Source organism: Otolemur garnettii, unplaced genomic scaffold, assembly GCF_000181295.1.
Source record: "Otolemur garnettii isolate 467f Iridium unplaced genomic scaffold, OtoGar3 scaffold00043, whole genome shotgun sequence".
NCBI classification, from domain to species: Eukaryota; Metazoa; Chordata; class Mammalia; order Primates; family Galagidae; genus Otolemur; species Otolemur garnettii.
In genome coordinates, this window is record NW_003852438.1 from 12,241,079 (window position 1) to 12,261,610 (window position 20,532).

The following is a 20,532-nucleotide window of genomic DNA, read 5'->3' on the forward strand; positions in this document are numbered from 1 at the left end:
GACACCAAGCTAATTTTTCTGTTTTTAGTACAGACAGGGCCTCACTCTTGCCCAGTCTGGTTTGGAACTCTTCAGCTCAAGGGATCCTCCTGCCTCGACCTCCCAGAGTGCTAGGGTTACAGGCATAAGCCACTGTGCCCAACTAGAGACAATAATTTTTGTTGCTTGGAGTTGGCCCCACCCTTGAAAAACTATATATGTGTATCTTTTAGTCATTGTGATGATCAAAAATACTCACAGGTACTGGGTATCGACCAAGCTCAGGAGTGTGAGATTATAGTGAGCTAGGATTATAGTACTTCACTCTAGCCTGAGTAACAGAGCAAGACCCTGTCTCTTAAAAAAGGCTGGTGTAGGCAGCGCCTGTAGCTCAGTGGGTAGGGCACCAGCCACATACACCAAGGCTGGCAGGTTTGAACCCAGCCAGGGCCAGCTAAAATCAACAATGACAACTGCAACAAAAAAAATAGCTGGGCTTTGGGGCAGGAGCACCTGTACTCCCAGCTACTTGGGAGGCTAAGGCAAGAGAATCGCTTAAGCCCAAGAGTCGGGTGTTGCTGTGAACTGTGACTCTGTCTCAAAAAAACAAAACAAAACAAAACTGGTGCAGTGGCTCATACCCGTAATCTTTGCACTTCAGGAGGCTGAGGCAGAAGGATTGCTAGAGCCCAAGAGTTCAAGACTAGCCTGGGCAATACAGCAAGACCTTGTCTCTATAGAAATATTAAAAACTAGCTAGGTGTGATGGTGTGCTCCTGTAGTCCCAGCTATAGGAGCTTAGGCAGGAGCATCTCCTGAGCCCAGGAGTGAGCTATAAGGGTGACAGAGTGAGATCCTATGTCAAAATACAAGTTCATGGGCTGGGCGTGGAGGCTCATGCCTGTAACCCTAGCATTCTGGGAGGCTGAGGCAGACAGATCGCCTAAGCTCACAAGTTTGAGAGTAGGATGAGCAAGTGTGAGACCCCGTCTCTAAAAATAGCCAGGTGTTGTGGTGGATGCCTGAAGCCCCAGTAACTTGGGAGGCAGAGGCAAGAGAATCACCTGAGCCCAGGAGTTTGAGTTTGCTGTGAGCTATGACGCCATGGCACTCTCTCCAGGGAGATAATAAAGTGAGACACTGTCTTCAAAAGAAAAAAATCAAGGCTTAGCACCCATAGCACAGTGGTGGGGGCACTGGCTGCATACACCTGGGCTGGCAGGTTTGAACCCAGCCCTGGCCTACTGAACAGCAATGACAACTACAACAACAAAAAAAATAGCTGAGCGTTGTGGCAGATGCCTGTAGCTCCAGTAACTTGGGAGGCAGAGGCAAGAGAATCGCTCGAGCCCATGAGTTTGAGGTTGCTGTGGACTGTGATGCCACAGCATTCTACCCAGGGCAACATGGTGAGACTCTGTCTCAAAAAAAAAAAAAAAAGTTCAGAAATAGCCCCCCCAATCTCCAAATGCCTTGCACAGGTACAGGTGATATGCATAGTCAGTGAAACTCTACCATGCTTTTAATAATGCCCCCTAGAAGGTCCCTAATTGGGGTTATTAGCAACATGGTAGAGGTTCAACTCCTCAGCTCTCCCCAAGTCAGATAACTTGAAGATAGCTTTGCATACAGGAGTCTCCAAACTTTTGACTTCTCTGCACCACACAGGAAGAAGAGTTGTCTTGGGCCACACATTAAATTCATAAACACTAATGAAAGCTGATGAGGGAAAAAAAGGTCCATGCATAACTTTCGTGGTATCTGCCACCACAGATGAGCAAAAAAGTCCCCATATAATCCACATGCAGGGACAACTATGCCATAGGAGAAAATACAACAAACACAGGTTTTAGATAGAGCTAGAGAGATCTGAGTTCGAATCCTGTCACTACCATTTATCAACCACAAACTCTTCAGGGACTCCACACATCCTAAAGTTCTTATGATTGCAAAATGGGAACTCTGTGAGTCTCCTTGTTGGGTTGCTGTGTGGCTCACTTGGGACAATATATGCAAAGTGCCTTGCACGGTTCCTTAGAACCTGGAAGGATCTGGACCACAGGGGTCCTCAGCAACCGAGGACATCCAGGTGTCCCATACCATAAATGGGAAGCAAATGGATTACTAAGGGAAGGACAGAGGAAGGGCTTTATTTTCTAGAGGTCTTCACTGCCTTGTCACCCTGCCTGCAAAGAGCCCCCACTAGCAGTTCCTTCCTTGTAAGCTCCGTGCCACCCACCCCAGCTACCTTAGCAATGGTGCTGGCTTCCTCCTTATATGCAGCAAGCTCAGTGCAGGAGCTTGACTGGCCAACATGCTGGGTGCGAAAACAGCAGAAAAGGGCCTTGAAGATGTTACGTCCACGAGGCTTCTTAGGAGAGGACTTGCAGACCAGGCCTAGAGTAGAGAAAATGACAGAGGTGTTACCTACAGAGACATTAGTCCGCCCACAGTCACCCATATGCTCACAGTCCCTCTAGTTTTAAGCTCCACCAGGGCACATGTCACATGAACAACAGCAGACAGGACAGTAAGCATACGTGTCACTCTAACATTTCTCCATAAAGCACAAATGGCAAGAAGAATCCCCACTTTCTGGTTTGCGAAATGGGAGACCTGAGCTACGGAGGGTTTAAGATTTATTCTTTATTCCACAAGGGGGACACAAACAGATGGAAAGACTCGAAGATGGGGCTGTGTACACAGACTCTAGGTGTCCTGCTGCTCCAGTGACAGCACTGAAGGGGCCCTGAAAACCGATTCACAAAGACAATAGATCCCCCTGGCCAATGCCAGTTCCCAGGCAGACTAACCATTCCAGACAAGAGAGTAACCTACTCCACTTCAAGTTAGTGGAGCTGTGGCTCTGTTCAGCGTCAGCTTCCCTAGATGCTGAGTCAGTGGCAGCAGAATGGAGCCCAATTTACCTAAAAGCTCCAGACCAGAAACAAGGTGAGAAACTCCAGAACAGCCACAGCCCCAAGGAAGAAGCTGCAGTCTTTCTTTACTCTCTCTCCCACACTCCAGCCCCTTTCCTTAATGCTCCCTCCCCTCAAGGACCAGGAACCCAACTGGCAAAATACCAGAAGATCAACCCCTCAGGATGCACACACCCAGCCCCACATCCTAGGCTGAGTGATGCCCCTGCCTCTGGGCTGCAGCTGCTTGGTCCTACATTGACAATTTGGGTGTGGGAAATACAAAGCCATTTTAATTTTTTTTTTTTTTTTGAGATAGAGCCTCAAGCTGTCCCCCTGGATAGAGTGCTGTGGTATCACAGCTCACAGCAACCTCCAACTCTGGGGCTCAAGCGAGTTTCCTGCCTCAGCCTCCCAAGTAGCTGGGACCACAGGTGCCCGCCATGAAGCCCGGCTATTTTTTTGGTTGCAGCCGTTATTGTTGTTTGGTGGGCCCGGGCTGGATTTGAACTCGCCACCTTAGGTGTATGTGGCTGGCGCCTTAGCCACTTGAGCCACAGGTGCCGAGCCTACAAAGTCATTTTAATAGGTGGCCTGGCAAGGTAGCCCCAGAAATGCCAAGCAGATACAAAGAGCTATGGGAATTACAAGTTTGAGCAGAAATCCTGAATATCCTGATATTCTGACTTCAGAAGAAGTGTTGCAAGTTTCTTTTGCTTTAGATGAACTTTTCCGGCAATGGTTGAGCAACAATGGAAAGCTACCATAGCTACTGTGGCCAGAAGGTGGCACTGCGCAACCACTTGTAGAATGGCCCTGGCCGCAGGTCTCCCCTCTGGAGGGCATGAGCACCCCAGAGGCTGGGCAGGAGATGGACCTAAGGATTAAACCCAAGGCTTTACACTTTAAAGCCCAGGGCAAACTACTGTGCATAAAATGAATGGCGGAAATTCTTCTGTCTTTGTGGGGTATAGAAAAGCATCCCTGTGTTGTTCCTCAAAGCATATATCCACCAAGGTGGCCCTGCAGAAAAGGGTGACCGGAGAGCCATTAACACACATTTACTGCTCCTGCCTCTAGAGAAACCAAACCATTCCCCCAGGACCAAGGGAGAAGACACGGCCTCTACCTGGCAGCCAGCCAAGTGCAGTCAGCAGCCCCGCTGGACTGCAGACTGAGCTCTGACTCAGCAGGGGAACGAGCGAGCGTCCTGCAGGTGCAGGCTGGGCCGGGTCAGCAGGTCCAGCGCTCTCTCCTGGTTATGGCCATTGGAAACCTTTTAGACAATGACTGGGCCTGTCCAGCAAGTTGCCTAAAAACCTGGGAGTCACTTTCAGGCTTTTGGCCCTGGAGACAGAATGATTTCCAGGGACTGGGGGTTCTATCCAGGGATTAGCCCCAAAGCCCTTTCTGCATCAAGGAGACAGCAGACAGCAGGATGAGAGGTTCCTTGGAATTTTCTCACCTGCTTTTATGCAGAAATTGGAGGGAAAGGACAGATTTTTCCACCTGCCTGTAATGGCCCACATTAAATTTCAAGGGACTGGGACTGACTCAAAGCAGACGCTGACACAAAGCCCCAAGACCAAGCTGAGCCATCGCTCTTCCTTTGGTTTTTGGTTTCTTCACGCAGGACCACAATCGGAGGCTTAACCTGGGCACGGAGCCTTTTTTAAAAGGCCACACAGCCTGGGCCTTTCCTGAAGAGAGGCTGTCAGGAATGCACTCAGCATCTTAGTGACAGACGCTGTGAAGGCTGAGTAATCCTGAGAGGCAGGGGGTGAAAGGGGCAGCTGGCTGGGGCCATGGAGAGGCCTGGCTTGCACCCGCTGTGGGGAATCCAACAGGCAGAAGCGCCTCAGCCCTTGGCAGGGAGCTTGGACTCTGCAGGGGATAAGGGTCTTCTCAAAAACACAATGTGGCTTGCAGCCCCTGGGCCTCTAAGACCACAAATGCCTTGACCTTGGGGGCAGGCGTCTGAGGCAGAGTACCCCAGACCTGTAACAGTAAGGTCAATACCCCAACATCTTTCACCCCCCACTTCCCTCAGTCCTTGTCCAGGCTGTCTGTCCTCCTTACCTTACACATCTGCTGTTGAGACTCTGGGGGCCTGCCTCAGTTCCCCAGCATGGCTGCCTCCCCCTGGGCAGCAGTTGCTCACCCACTGACAGCGAGTGACTCTAGGGGCCTCCAGGGCCTTCCCATCACTCCTAGGACCTGGGACACCTCCGCTAGTCTGCTACAGCCCAACAGTTTAAAACAGGAAAGCCTCCAAGGGGGAAGACGGTGGGCCCTGGTGTTGCTGAACACCAAGGCGAACCACTTGGCCTCTGCTGTGTTTGCTGAGCTCCACGACGTGCCAGGCCTGTGTGAGACACTTGATACCTCTCCTTCCTTTGGTCCTGACCACAAACCCATTTTACAGATGGAAAGCCAAAGAGGTTAAGGAACCTGCTCAGGATCTTGCAGGCAGCTGTGACAGCAGAGCCAAGCTTTGAACCCAGATCTGCCTGAACCTAGAACCAAGGTTCTTAACCATTACCCTGTGTGGGGCCTCTGACAGGGACAGCCTGCACATTTACTCACGCAACAACTGGGAGGTTTGCGGGGCACTCTCAAGGTCTCTTCTCAGTAATGTTGCTCTATTCCTATCTAGGATGGGTTGATAAAGGACCAACATTGTGTCTCCACAAATGTGTCCTCTTCAGCAGGCCACCAAAGGGGCAAATGGTGAAACAGTGCAAGCCTCTGGGATTCTACTCCCCAGAATCCACCCCACCCCGCCCTGCACCTGCTCTGACCGGCAGATACCTTTGGGAGAGCAAGAGGAGGAGCAATGGAAGAGGGGAGTAGGGAGGGACTTGAGCCAGAAGCTTCCCGAAGACCTGCTTTGTTTAGTGGATTTAGGGGTGAGGAACCACACAACAGAATGGATCTGAAAGTTGTGTCAAAAGGCCTTTCAAGTGGCTCCTTTCAGCCAGCACTTTGCATTGTGTCACTGACAGCCAGGTGCAGGCTACCCCCACCCCTCTGTGTGAGCTGGTGATGGGGCGGGCACCAGCCTGCCTTTCCAGGAGAGGAACACCAGGCACAGGAAGCTTTACAGGCCGGAGGGACCTTACTGCACATGGTTTCCCCAATGAGGGAGGGCACTTCCAGTGGGTGCCACGTAGCTGAACCACCAGCTACTCTCCCACCTGCATGCCCTGCTACTCTCTGTGCGGACACACAGCCCTCCTCTCCACCCAGCTGCTGATAGCATATGCTCTTTGCACTCCAAACATCTAGTTTGGGACTAGATGTCTGAGAGGAACAGCACAGACCCAGTGAGGGAGATGGCTCTGGCTTATGAACAGAGTGGGCAGGCGGCTGCAGACACGCAAGCCGAGCGGGCCCTCAGCGCTCTCCTGGAACCTGCCCACTGAGGCGGGGTGTGAAGAGAAGGCAGGATGGGAGAGGCACCCCCCACTCTGGGGACCACCTGGGCTGAGGTCCAAGCTCTGCGAGTTACTGACTCAGCCACGCACCCTCTTGGAACCTTAGTTCCTTCATCCATATTCTGAGATAACAGCAAACCCTCACTCAGGACTGAAGGATAAACACAGTAAGATACTGTGCAAACTCTAAAGTAAATGGTGTGCTTGTTTTCATTAGTTAGCTAAGGGGAGATGACCACTAATTGGCAACATCGTGGGCCTCATTCCAGGAGGCCACCAACAGATCAGGAGCCCTCCCACCCTTTCCATGTGGACCAAGGCCAAGCACAGAGGAAATGACCTGAAGAACTAAGCAGCAGCAGACTTCAAAAAGTCAAAGCAACCCCTACACGTTCTCCCAATCCACTCCCAGAGTTGTTCCTAGCTCCCAGACTCCCACACTGGCACTCAGTGCTAAGAGGAAAGCAAGGCTGTTCCACTGACAGGAACATCACCCTGTGCCCTTGTACCCACCCTGGTGCCCCGAAGAAGGACCAGGAGAGAACGGTGGTTGTCCTGCCTCTTAGGAGGCGCCTACATATACATACACATGCAGACTGGCTTTACTGGGGCAACACCTTTTAACTTTCTGAAAGTCACGTCTACATATCACCTGTGCTAACAACACAGCTCTGTGTCCCAGCAAATGAATACCTCACACCTCTGTCTGAGATTGGGCTCCCGTTATTGGATTTTAACAAGTCCATTCATGTAGAAAGATGCCTTCTTTCTTGGTTCATCTCTCAGAAGTACTTCCTTCCCCACTGCTGACCCCCCCCCTCCGCGGGCTTAGTCTGGCTATCACTATAAAAGAGCCGCTAGCAGGGGCCTCTTTCCCCTTAGCTATTGGAGGAAGGAGAGTATTTGGAGCATTTCCGGCCCTACTTGGCCAGCTGCCTGGGCCCTGCAGCCAAGACACATCTGATTGGGGCTCCCCGTGGAGAGGAGTCCTCCCAGGTCCTCTGCAAGGGGCATCTGTGCCTTGGCTAAGGACAAGCCCTACAGTGCCAGGTGGACGGAAGGGCTCTTCACACCAGCAGGTGAGTCGGCAGGGAACAGAGGAGGATGAGAGATGCCTAGACATCCCCCACACAGAAAAAAGTGGGAACAACAGGAAGGTGTACCATTTTCACAGTGCCTGACCACTGACGCTATACTCTTAAGCTAACAAGGAGGGCAGGTCTCACCCAGCTCAGCACCAGCTCCTAAAGTTCTAAAAAGTAGCTGTAAATCTGGCCACATGGACATTTTTTTAAAGACAGTTTTAGCCATGCTTTTTGGCTCATATCAGCACGATCTACATTGGTGCCTCCCAACTGCCAACAACTGGGGCAGTCCTACCTAAGCCTGTTTGTGGATTAGCTCCTTTTCCTAGGACAGGAGAGCTCCCTGCACAACTCTCTCTCTCTTTTTTTAAGATAGACTCTCACTTTGTCACCCTAGGTAGAGTGCCGTGGTGTCACAGCTCACAGCAACCTCAAACTCTTGGGCTTAAGTGATTCTCTTGCCTCAGCCTCCCAAGTAGCTGGAACTACTGGTACCCGCCACAGTGCCTTGCTATTTTTTTTGCTGTAGTTGTCATTGTTTGGCAGGCCTGGGCTGGGTTTGTGCACCAGCCCCAGTGTATGTGGCCAGTGCCCTACCTGCTGAGCTATAGGCACCAAGCCTCTCTCACTCTTCTGAGACAAGGTCTCACTCTGTCACCTAGGCTACATGCCAGGGCATCATAATAATAGCTTGCTGCAACCCCAATTCCTGGGCTCAAGTTATCCTCCTGCCACAGCCTTCCGAGTAGCTGCAACTTCAGGCATGTACCACCATTCTTCTATTTTTTGCAGAGATGAGTCTTGCTCTCTTGTTCTGGCTGGTCTTGAACTCCTGACCTCAAGCAATCCTCTAGCCTCTGCCTCCTAAAGTGCTAGCATTAGAGGTATGAGTCATGTTGCCCAGCCTACAATTCTTCTTTCTAAGAAACAATGACTTCTTTCAGACCTGGGCCCTTAGGGTCACTTGGTGGGGTGGGTGGCACAGGCCACATGCTACCTTGTTTCCTGCCTTTCTCATCTCCTTCAGTAATCTGGTTTCTGATCTCAGGGATCTTCCGTCAAGAAGGATTCAGTTTGGGGAACAGGGGATTCCTGGCAAGTTCTAAAGCACAATCAAGATATTCTGTGATTTTACAATTAGTCTATACACTCTGAGAGGCCACAACAGATGGACTGCCTGAGCCTGAGCAAGAGCAAAACCCCTCTCTAAAAACAGCCAGGTGTTGTGGTGCGTATCTATAGTCCCAGCCATTTAGGAGGCAGAGACAAGAGAATCTCTTAAGCCCTGGACCAGAGATAGAAGAGGTGTTCCTCATATGTGTGTCAGCAGCAGGCTCAGCTCCCAAGGCCTACTGCAGAGGGCTCTTGGGGGATGTCAGGAAGTGATCTGATGACCTACAGGGCAGCAGGGACAAATGTGAGATGCCAGCCAAGAACCCCCGAAGGCTGGATCCTGTCCCTGTGCCTCAGCAAGAGACCCTGCCCTGTGCAGCACTTGCTAGGGGAGAGGTGTCATTTGGGGGGTGGGGGGGAACCACCTTTGCCCACCTTAAGCCCCCCTCTTTTTCCAGGGAGATGTGGAGCAGGTCCCTAGGAGAGGCTGTGAGGCTAACAGAAACCCGCCAAGCAGGACACAGACACCTCTTAGTGGCTGTGTCAAGCTCCTGCCTTGGCGCTCTGCCCCTACTCCTGGAATGGTTGGATTTAGTCGAAGACCAAGAAGAATCCTGTGTCTCTTTCCCCTCCAGCTACGTAAACCTGCTTTAGGTTGACACAGTATGAGATGGGGAAAGCACTGAGGCAGAACAAAGGAACTTCCCAGCATCTTTCATGACTAATGAAAACAAAGTGTCTATACAAGGTGCCCCTGACTTCAGTTTAAATGCTGGCTCTGCCATGTGTAAGGGCCTCAGTTTATTCATCTGTAAAATGGGAAAACTAATTTCTCAGACTGTGAAGATTACAAGGGGCTTAGAGCTCTCCTGGCTCTAATAAAAGCGTGGGGTCAGCTGCTAGTCATTAAGTACAAAGCACTTTCAAACTCTTTTTCCCAAACTCAATCTCAAAATTTTCACGATAAAAAGGACCACAGAGATTTCTTCTAACTCACGTCAGAGGGTACACATAGGTTAGTGACGGGCCAAAGCCTGAGAAATGGTCTTTTCTCAGATAGCTGGCCAAACAGTTCATTCCTTCTTCCCCTGGCTGGCCTCTGAGGACTAGAAAGCATGTGCCGGGACAGCACCCACTTCCCTGCCTCCACCTCCAGGGACCCTGCACTTGGCTCCTCCCTCGGCTTTACCAATGCAGGTGTGTCCACCCAGAGAGCACTGCGAGCTAACTAAGAACCAAAACCCGTGCAGAAACCCAGGTAAAAAATAAATGATCAGAAAAAAGCAAAGCACTGCCAGGGCCACCAGGTAACCAAAAACAAAAACAAAAAAAATGTCCCCTACAAAAAACTCCGTGCAAAAGTAACAGATAAGATGCATTCAGATCCCCCAAAGAATGAACCCAATGGAAATAAAAAAAATGGACTGAAGGTAACGTAGGAAACATGAAACAAAAAAAACCAAAAATAAAAGACGCAGAGAAGCGAGAATCAAGAGAACACACGAATCAAAGCCAGACAAAAGCGACAAGAAAAACAGAAAAAAAAACACCAACAACACAGGTCGGCAAATGCAGACAAACCAAATCAAAAAACTAAAAAAAAAAAATAAAACAAACCAAGAAGAAAGCACATGCTGCGAGAGAGGATGACAAAAAAAAATTCCACCAACGGAAAAAGAGTGAGACTACAACTAAAGAAACAAAAAAAAAAAAAAAAAACAAAAAAAAAAAATAAGAAAAAAAATGGAAGGCCAGCAGGCCCCAGGGCCCAAAAAAGGAAGGGCCCGGCCCCAAAAAACCGAAGGTGCCGGGTCAAAACCAACCCCAGCCAAAAAATGCAAAAAAAAAAAAAAAAGAGAGAGAGAGAGAGAGAAAGAAATGTATTAAAATATTAAAAAAAAAATGTGGAATGCCAATGCAAGTGAGAGGCAGTTTAAGTCCAGGTTAAGGACGGACCCTGGAGTGCAGAGTCTGGCTGACGCTAGCCAGTATGTATCCTTCCGTTCTCTTGGGAAAATTTTCCCTATTTGTCAAGTGGGAAATAGGATAATTCCTATTTCATAAGGTTGTTATAAAAATTAAGCGAGATACTAGACATAATGTGCTGGGAAGGGTACCTTGGCCATGGTTAAGTGCTCTATAAATACTGGCCATGACTATAACTGGTTAAGGGAGACTCCCTACTGTGCCCATTTGTTTAGGATTCCCTTGAGGAGCCATGGATCTTTAACAAAAGGCAGAACCAGACCCCCAAGGGGAATCTTCCAAGCTCAGGGCTAAACAAGCAACTGGGGCTACTGCTGTGCTTCCCTGGCTCTTCTCCAGGGACACCTGTCAGAACCACAAGGAGCATTTGGAACACATGACTGCCTGGCCTACCTGCCCATGCTCTGATTTGGTAGGTCCCAGGTGGGGGGCCTATATTTTTAGTACTCATCACAGGAGATTCTGATATGAGTTCCCGGCTGAGTGCCAACATCTAAAGGTTGCCAGGGGTCTCTGACTAACCCCTTCAGGACTGGAAGGCAATTCAAAGTCCTCGTGGTCCCTCTCCCCACCACATCTGACTGAATCAGTATCTCTGAAGCCTCCGAGGACTCACACCCAGAATCTGGTTTTCCTTTTTAGGGGCTCTTGTTCTATTACACACATGCTCAAAGACCTTAACCTGCCATCTCTCCCTGCAAGGCCCATTCTTGTGAAGGAGGGGCCTGGCCCCATTCTGCTGTGGAAACCAAAGAGCTGGGACCTGCTGCCTGGAAGGCCTCTGCAGGCGACTGGAGTCTTCCCAGGAGCCTGCTTGGCTCTCACTGGGGTTGAGGCCACGTTTGTTCCCTGGGAACAGTGTGGCTGGGAAAGCACAAGTTTAAGATAGAAAGCTGCAGCCAGAGATAAAAGAAGGTATAGAATAAAGAGTAAGAGCAAAGCCTGGTTTTAGGGGCTGGGGGTGGAGGTGAGGACTAAGAGCACCCAGGAGGAAAACGAAATGTTAGATCCACTCAGAGGTCAGGTTCAAGGCTCACCCCTAGAAGAACTAGGGGCGTACACACTTCCTACCTAGGCTGTGATGCTCACTGGAGTACCATTCTGCAATAACAGATCCTGGTGCCAGCATACTCAGACCTGAAGGGCTGGGCCTTTGCTGGACAAAGAAACACTGTTTTAGTTGGTCTCTAGTCCAGAGAGGCCTTCTCTGCTTTAATTTCTAATAGTTCCTTCATAAGATTTGCATGTAAATGCACTCATCTGCATCCCAGTTGGGAACTACTCCTCCATTTCAGAAGAGGGAGAGAATGGTGTCAGAGCCACACCCAATCCCATGTCCTTGAGACAGCTTGAAAAGCACTGCATGCTGTTTTTGAGCTTCTCAATGTTATACCCCAAAACCATAGCAGCAAAGAAATAGTGTTGTAATATGCAGTTCTCAGGCGGTGCCTGTGGCTCAGTGAGTAAGGCACCAGACCCATACACTGAGGGTGGCGGGTTCAAACCCGGCCCTGGCCCTGGCCAAACTGCAACAAAAAATAGCCAGGTGTTGTGGTAGACCTTTATAGTCCCAGCTACTCGGGAGGCTGAGGCAAGAGAATCACCTAAGCCCAGGAGTTGGAGGTTGCTGTGAGCTGTGACACCACAGCACACCGAGGTTGACAAAGTGAGACTCTGTCTCTAAAAAAAAAAAAAAAAAGACTATGCAGTTCTCTTCAAAGCCCCATTTTGTTTTTCCCTTGTTGTTATTAAAATTCTAGAAGAAACCTCAATCTCACTGAGTTCATTAACTCTCAAAGCAAATGCAAATAGTAAGAGAATGTAGCATATAGCTGTTTTGAATATTCGCTATATCCACATTTGAGAGGTTAAGCCACTGCTCAGAAGGTTTGGAGTTTAGAGATTCTTACAGGAGGTGCATGGCTCCCTGGCTTCCTCTAGTCCTATGACCCAACACCAGAAAGAATGGCCCACAAGTATATGCAAATAAAATCCCATTCCAAGTCACCCTGGCACTAAAAAGGGGTCTGAGTCAAGGCTGTTTGCAAGTCTCAGAAGTTGATTCTTCCAGAAGGCCCAAGCCCCTACATCAGTGTCCCCCTTAACCCCTAACCACCTGTCTTGAACATAAAACCCACATGACCATGTGCTATTTACACCTTGTGTCCTTGGCGGAATGAAGGAGGGTGAACATAGTACTAGCCTGGCTGTGCATAAAAGGACATTAATACGTATCAGCTACTAAGTACCAAGCATCATACAGGATAGATAATCCTAGCACTTTGGGAAGCTCAGGTGGTAGATCGCCTGAGCTCAAGAGTTCAAGACCAGCCTGAACAAGAGCCAGACTCCGTTTTTAGAAAAACTAACTGGGTGTCAGGGCAGGCACCTGTAGCCCAGATACTCGGGAGGCTGAGGGAAACTCTTGGTCAAGCCAAGAGTTTGAGGTTGCTGTGAGTTATGACGCTCTGGCACTCTAGCCTGAGCAACACAGTGAGACTCTGTCTCAAAAAGAAGGAGTAGATATTATTCCGATTTTACAGGTAAATTGCTCAGAATTCTAAAGGGATTTGTCAAATCTCATTATGAATAGGAAAAGCAAGGATCTGGACCCAAGACTGAAGCAATCAATTTCCTGGATCAGTTCTTTGAAGTAACAACGAACACTTTAATTTAACCTCTCCCCCAGCTTGGTCCCAACTTTATCCAAGCCAAGAATCAAACCTCCCAAGATGGGAATAATACAATATCCTCCCCCTAAATTACCAAAGAGCTAGCAGGAAAAAGGCGAGGTGGAAGAGGGAGGAGACGCTGCTTGCGTCTGTGTGTGCACACACACACAACCCCATCTATTAGTTAGGGTCTCTCCTGTATTTAGTTAGGACACTTCCACAGAGTCTCTAATGAAAGGCTAGGAGTGTCAGTTTGCCTTGGCTGGAAATATAACTTCTATAGTATTTACCATTTTAACAAAATCCATGATAAGAAATATGGGACCTCTCTGCAACCCAGTTTAAGACCCTACAGTTGAGAGAGGACAGGAACACTACTGACATCCTTCAAGGAAGTTTTCACAGCAATTCCCAAGTCCTACTCAGTTGACAAAGTCCTACTAAATTTAAAATTATAACTCAACTGAATACCCCCTGCCCCAGATATTGTCATAAAACATCGTTGCTGAGTTATTCTTAGGGTAGGAGCAAACACAAGCCTAGGTCCTCTCACAGGCTCCCACCCCCACCCCAAGATGGGGGGAAACTACAAAGGAGACACAGGAGCAGCCTCAGCAGTCACTGCGAGAGCACAGAGGCCCAGATCCAGGCTGGGCCAGGGGAAGCCGAGGAGCCAGGACAGGAGATCCAGCTATAAACAGCACACTAGGCCCTGCAGGCGATGTCACAGAGCACTCCACCCCCAAGAAAGCAAGCTAAGGAAAAAAACTCTACCAAGATTCATTTTTAAGCTTTTCAAATTAAGGGCTTAGCTACATCTACAGTGGAAAGTGTTTGAACTTCTTGAGAGAATAAGAGCTACTCCCTCCCAGCACTCTGGGAGGCCTAGGCAGGTGGATCACTTGAGTTCACAAGTTGGAGACCAGCCTGAGCCAGAGTGAGACCACCTCTCTAAAGAAAGTGAGACTTAGCTCAGCCGGTATCTCAGTGAGTAGGGCGCCAGCCGCATACACTGAAGGTGGTAGGTTTGAGCCCAGCCTGGGCCAGCTAAGCAACAATGACAACTGCAACCAAAAAATAGCCGGGCGTTGTGGTGGACACCTGTAGTACCAGCTACTTGGGAGGCTGTGGTAAGAGAATCACTTAAGCCCAAGAGTTTGATGTTGCTGTGAGCTGTGATGCCATTGCACTCTATGGAAGGCGACATAGTGAGACTGTGTCTCAAAAAAAAAAAAAAAATCTTTAGGTCAGCACCTGTGGCTCAATGAGTAGGTCACCGGCCCCATATGCCAAGGGTACTGGGTTCAAACCCAGCCCCAGCCAAACTGCAGCAAAAAAGTAGCCGGGCATTGTGGCGGACGCTTGTAGTCCCAGCTACTTGGGAGGCTGAGGCAAGAGAACTGCCTAAGCCCAAGAGCTGGAGGTTGCCGCGAGCTGTGATGACAAGCAAGACTCTGTCTCTTTAAAAAAAAAAAAAAGTGAGACTCTGTCTCAAACACACACAGAAAAATACTTCGTCCTCACACAGAAGAATTCAGGAGCTAGAAAAAGATAGCACCTTAATTTTTAGGACCTCTCAGAACCTTTGAGATTAGCTAGCAAAACCTGTTTAGCTCCACATGTGATGCAGTAATTCAAGGCATCACCATCCCCTTCCGAGAAATGAAGGGTCATCAGGTCTCCTGAACAACAAAAAAATCTGATTCCCCACAGGGCGCATGGGTCACAGAGCTGGAAGAAGCTGCCCCCACTCTTCATTTCATAGGACCGTAACAGGGCGGGGCCTTTTTTGGCTTTCCCCCATCCAATCCCAAAGCCCAGGGCACAACCCTCTAGCAGCTGGGTGACAACCTCATATAGGATTGCAATACATGGCCATTCTTGACAAACTGATATTAATTTTTTTTTTTGATGTTACACATAATCCCGTCCTTGCTGTACCAGGAAGCCATTTCACCCATCTGTCTGGGAAGATGATCCAATTTTGGTGCTTTTTATCATCAATGCTTTCAACAACTTTGTTCTACTTCCCCTACTGTAATTACTTTTGAATCATCAGCACACCCAGACAGCCTTAAACCTCAGAGAATGCTAAAAAAGAAAAAAAAATCTGCAATAGCAAACAACTTCATTCAAAAGCTACCCAAGCTAGGAGCAATTTGTTTCTTTCCAGAAATTCACTTATTACTAAGCTGCCTCATACTCCTTTCCCCTTAAGCAAAGGTAAGCAGGGCATGGAGATGGGAGGTGTCCTGGAGAGAAAGGAGGGAGGGGACGTTTACCTAAAGGAGTTAATTAAAACACATTTTCCCCTCATCAATTTTTGTTTTTGTTTTAATATGCAAGTTTTGTTTGTAAATGACATGGGACTCAGAAAGTTGGTTTAGTAGTTGCTGGGTGCCCAAGCAGCCCAGGAAGAAAACATGCCTTCTCTGGAGTGCAATCAAATTATATGGGGAGGGAGAGACCCAGTGGCTGCTGGCCTAAGAATTCAGATTACTCCAGGGATAAGTTTGAAGGACAAACCACACACACAAGCAAAAACAAAAAACGTAATTCCAAGAAAGTCCAACACTAGCAAATTAACATTGTCAAGAGGCAGCCAGCTGCTTTGCTTTTTGCTGTTATCTGTTCTGTCGCCTGCTATTTGCCCTGGCGGTGAAACTTCCAACTCTGATTTGTAGGCTGTGGCTTCACAGTTCAGCTTTCCCTCACTCCTGGTGTGGCCTCCTCCTCCCTGAGGCAAGAGTGGAGGACCCGGTGGGGAAGCACAGGGTTTTTTCCAGTTGCTTATCACCTCTGTCGCCTCCCAAATCCTCTGCATCAAAGTTTTTATACACACACACACCCCACTAGCTGTTAGGGTTCTTTCCAGAGGATGGGAACAGAGTGGAAAGAGTCAGGAGTGATTATAAACACAAGCAGCCTCCCCTTTCCAGCCCTCAGCACAGCTGAGCAGCTAGCAGAGGCCGTCAAGTTGCTGCCTGGGTCACGCAGCCCGGTTAGAGATGTAGCCAGGGCAGAAGGAATCCAGGTAAGTCGGAGGATAGGAGGACGGTGGCCTCCTTTGGGGCTGGATCTGAGTAGGCGACTGCTCTGTCCTTCCTTAGGGCAGGCTTATTTAAAGAAGGGCCAGATATGCACATGCTGTCTCCTTCCTACACCCCCGTTCCACGAAGGGAATTCAGGAGAGGTGATACCACATCCCAGCTGCTTTGCACCTAGGCAAGTTGGGGGCGCTTCTGTGGAATGCTAACCCCAGGCATAAGTGACCTGCTGACTAATGTTGCCAAAGAAGGGGGTGCGGGGCAGTCCCAGGCCCAAGAGCTGGCTGCCCACCAGGCTCTAGGCCTCAGTGTGTTCATGCAGCACTGGCCCTGCAGGTTGTTGGGGGAGGGAGGCAGGAACGCTCCGGATTTGGTCCCAGACGCGTGCTCTCTCCCCAGCTCAGGGCCAAATGGCCCCAGTCCGAGGAGTTCTCAAAAAAAAAAAAAAAAAAGCGACGCTAGACCTTACTCCCTGCGGAAATTCTGCCCTGTTTTGGACATACTCCTCAAGGCCAGAAAAAGAACGTGGGGGAGGGGGAAAGAGTTTCGGGCCCCCCACTGTAACCAAACTAAAAAAAGGTTCCACCATCGGGCCCCAACCTTCCCCTGCCCCCGGCAGAGGCCTCGGCTTCACTCCAGAGAGGGCCCGCGTCTCCACCTGGCCCTGTGGAAGGCGGGGGCCGCGAATCGCTGCCCACAGAGAACTCGCACTTTTCGCTGCGCGATTCAGAAACATGCCGGGTCTGATGCCATTCGGCGAATTATGTAACCAGGGACACCGCTCCCGGGCCAAACAAACGCGGCTCTGTGTGTGCAGCGGCGGCCCCGGGGGAGCGCACCGGGGCAGGGAGGGGCTCCGGCCGGGCCTCGGGTCGGGCATGTTTGCTCAGCGAAACCGGCGGGAGGCAGCTCAGAGAGAGCCTCGCGCCGCCGAGGTCTGGGGCCCAGAGCTGAGTCGCGGACCAGCCACGTCTGGTCCGCTGGGGCCCGGGCCCCTCCCCCATCGCGGCCGCCCCCGCCTCCAAGACGTGAACTTGGTCCCAAGTCCCGCTGGATGCTGTCACCACCCGTTGCGGGACTTCTGATTTGGAAGGGCCTGTGAAGTGCTGGACTCTTAGTCCCGGTTGCGTTCCAGCTCCGGACCCCTCCATCCCTCTCCCACCCCCTCCCAGCGATCCTGGGGCAGCCGCGTGCGGCAGTGCAGGAAAGTGACCACCCACCCCACCAACTCTGGGGAGGGTAGATGTGGGGTGGGCTTGTTTGGAGAGCAACCCTTCAGTCTCCCTGCCTCTGGGGGAGGGGTTGCGGGACGGGGTGACAGCTGCGCCGATGACGCCCCTCCCCCTCGACCGCCGGGATCCCGGGCCCAGTGCAGCCCCCACGGGGGTTTGGGTGCTGCCAGGACGCGGGGGCGAATGGACCAGGGCGTCCGATAACAATCGCCGGGTCTGAAACTCAGGTCAGAGGCCGGAACCAGATTCGGGGTTATGCTAGCCCCCTCCCCGCCCGGGGGCGACGCAAAGTTTTGGGAAGTTGTTGCCCCTACCTTGCTTGGTGAGCACCAGGGCGTCTTCCCTCCGCGCCTGGGTGATGATGGAGCCGTGTTCCATCTAACAATCCCGCGGGCCCGGGCTGGCTGGGCGGGAGGACGGGCGGGCGCGCAGGCTAGGCTGGGCTGGGGGGCCTGGGCGGGGGCCCGCTCCGGCTCCGGCTCCCGAGACTCCGACTCCCACAGCTGTTCACATCCCCCCTCTCGTTTCCTCCCCGGGCCGGGAAGGGAGGCGGCCTGTACGGAGGGCGGGCGGCCCGGGCAGCGGCTCCCCCGGGTGCCCCGGGCCCCGATCCCCCGGCGGCAGCTCCGGGCTCCTCAGTTTGGGTCCAACATGGAGAATCCGGAGCGAAAACAAGAGGAGGAAATGGGACACGGGGCGGTTTCCAGGCTCCCCCCTCCCCTCCGTACTCCAGATAAACAACCCGCGGCTGCAGCGCCCACCCCCGCGCGCCTCCCGGCTCTTGATCCGGCCTCTCCACGGCCCGCTGGAGCTTTTCGCTCCGGAGCAGAGTCCTAGGTCCTGGGCCCCTCCACCCGCTAGCTGCCGGGGCAACGGATGGTCCAGAGCTTTGCTATTTTGTTACGGAAAAAGCAAATCCCCGAGGGGGGTGGGGTAGCGGGCGGGCAGCCCGGCGGGGGAGACTTGAAACCGCTCCGGCGCTCCGATTGGTCCTCTCGGAGAAAGGGGGCGTGGCCCCTCCTTACTATGCGGTGCAAGGACCCAACAACATTCCAGTCGCCACGGCCACACCTCCGGGCCACTCCCCCCTAGCCGGACTGCGGCCTCCCAGTCTCCTCGGCCACACCCCCTTCCCAACTACTTAAAAGGCCATTCCAAAGCTCACGTTTCCGTGCTCGGTGCTGAGGCGTTCTTGTCTCAGCGACTGTACTCAAGGAAGACTGGATTGTTCCGCCCTTTAGGTGACGAGGGCAAGCCGCGAAGCCTAACTGGTGTCGGGCCAGAGCCGGGAGTGGAGGATGGGGCTTGGGACAGTTACCTTACTTCTAGCTTACCTTCGAATCTACATCTACCCATTCACATAAAAGAGTTCCACCATCGAATCCCCTAAGGCTTGAGTGTGGGGGCAGACCTAGGACGCCTGCGTGTAAGAGCTGGAACTGACCTCGGGACTGTATGACCCCCACACTTACAATGAGACCTGAGATGCGAGTCTTTCCTCGAAGACACCCATTTATTCCCGTTTAGGCAGCCCTGCCTTCTCGCAACCTAGTCCTATCTCCTTCCTCTCCGCCTACCTCCTAGTTCCACTCTCAGTTTTGATGGAAAGAGGTCTCTAAGAGAAAAGCGTGTTTTCAGGACGCCAGCTCCCTGCCCTCCCTTTGGGTGGGCATCCCCCACTGACAAGGCTACTGGACTCTAAACTCTATTGCTTTCCCTGCTCAGAACTGTAGGTAAAGGATTTACATTTGTTCCCAACAGTTAGTGCTCCGGAAAGGCGGGTTTAAGCTTAATATCCAAGTCTTTCCCAGTAATCTGTATCTGTCTACAGGTGACATGGGCTGCCTTGGTAGGTTGGAAGCTCTTCAGATCAAGGCCGGCAAGAGTGGTGTGCCATAAGGTTGCACTGGGTGACTTCAGAACTAATCCCAATCCTGTTCTTCTGTGATTTGGTGGCCTTGGCAAGGAAGGGGGTTCCTGCAACAGAGTTCCCATTGTCCAACATACATCAGGTTTTACTGGTGGTCAGAGGACAAATAGGTCACATGTACTATCATCAAACACCTCCTCCTTATGGTCCCTTTTTCATGAGGAAGGGTGAAATCATGTATGTGCCTGCGTGCCTCCCCAGGCTCATGTCTGCCTGTTTCTACTGTTCCTACGCACATACACAAAACCTTTTTATATAACACCAGTTTAATGGAAATGCTGTTTTTCCAAAATGAAAGTGGCTGTTACAGAAGATCTGAATGATGCTTATGTAACTTTAAACGCTGAATTTGGGTAGATTTTAATTCATTAACAGAAGGGGGAATGGAGGAGTTCTGACTTGCACGTATTTACCTCTCATTATTAAAACAGTGGAATCCTTAAGGTAAATCTTCAATAGTCAGATTGCTAGGGGGACTTTTTTCCACCTGCCCCTGCCCTTTTGCAAGGCAGTAGGTGGTTGCATTGCAGTGGGAGGAGCACAGACAGGAGCTGTGCCTGGGGATTGAGGACACCTGCTATGCCTAGCACTATCATGTGAGGTAGGACACTTCACCCCACTCTGCTTCCATTTCCTCATCCAAGAGACAATCCCTCCCCTTTTGTAGTTTACAAAGTACTTTCATAGACATTATTTTACTTGATCTCTCACTTCTTTGAGGTTGACAGAACAGATATTATGCCCAGTTTTGTGGATGCCAGTTTTGTAAATGAGGAATCAGAGTCTGGAAAGGTTGACTCCCCTAAGAGTCATAGGTTGTTAAGAGGAGGCAGGACTAGATGTCTTTCTTTAGCCTTGTAGGATCCTTGACATTGACCTTCCAATCTACAGGATGTGGAGGAGATACTAGAACCTAGTCTTTTCTTGCTCAGAACTCTGATACCTACTCTCAAGTCAGGGTTTTATAGCCTCCTACATACCTTCTCAGAGCATTTAGTACCCTATCTTGCAACTGTTTACTTACTGACTTTCCGACTGGAAGGTGGACTAAGACTGGAGGCTGTCCTGTTCTTCACTGGGTCTCTTGTGCCCAGCATGGTGGCATAGTGCCTAATACAGAATAGGCAGCCTTT

At 50.7% G+C, this 20,532-nt stretch overlaps 1 protein-coding gene across 1 annotated transcript in view; it reads right to left on the bottom strand.

Annotated features, from left to right (window-relative positions):
* The window catches only part of CTDSP2 (CTD small phosphatase 2), a 26,830-nt gene extending 8,450 nt beyond the window's left edge, over positions 1-18,380 (bottom strand). Inside the window, exons 1-2 of the mRNA XM_003790596.3 lie at positions 17,784-18,380; positions 2,228-2,376 (exon numbers count right to left, since the gene is read on the bottom strand). Of these exons, the coding sequence (XP_003790644.1) occupies positions 2,228-2,376; positions 17,784-17,847 (213 nt within the window). The 5' untranslated portion in view covers positions 17,848-18,380. The remainder of the gene's footprint in view (positions 1-2,227; positions 2,377-17,783) is intronic.
* Positions 18,381-20,532: the final 2,152 nt, after the last annotated feature.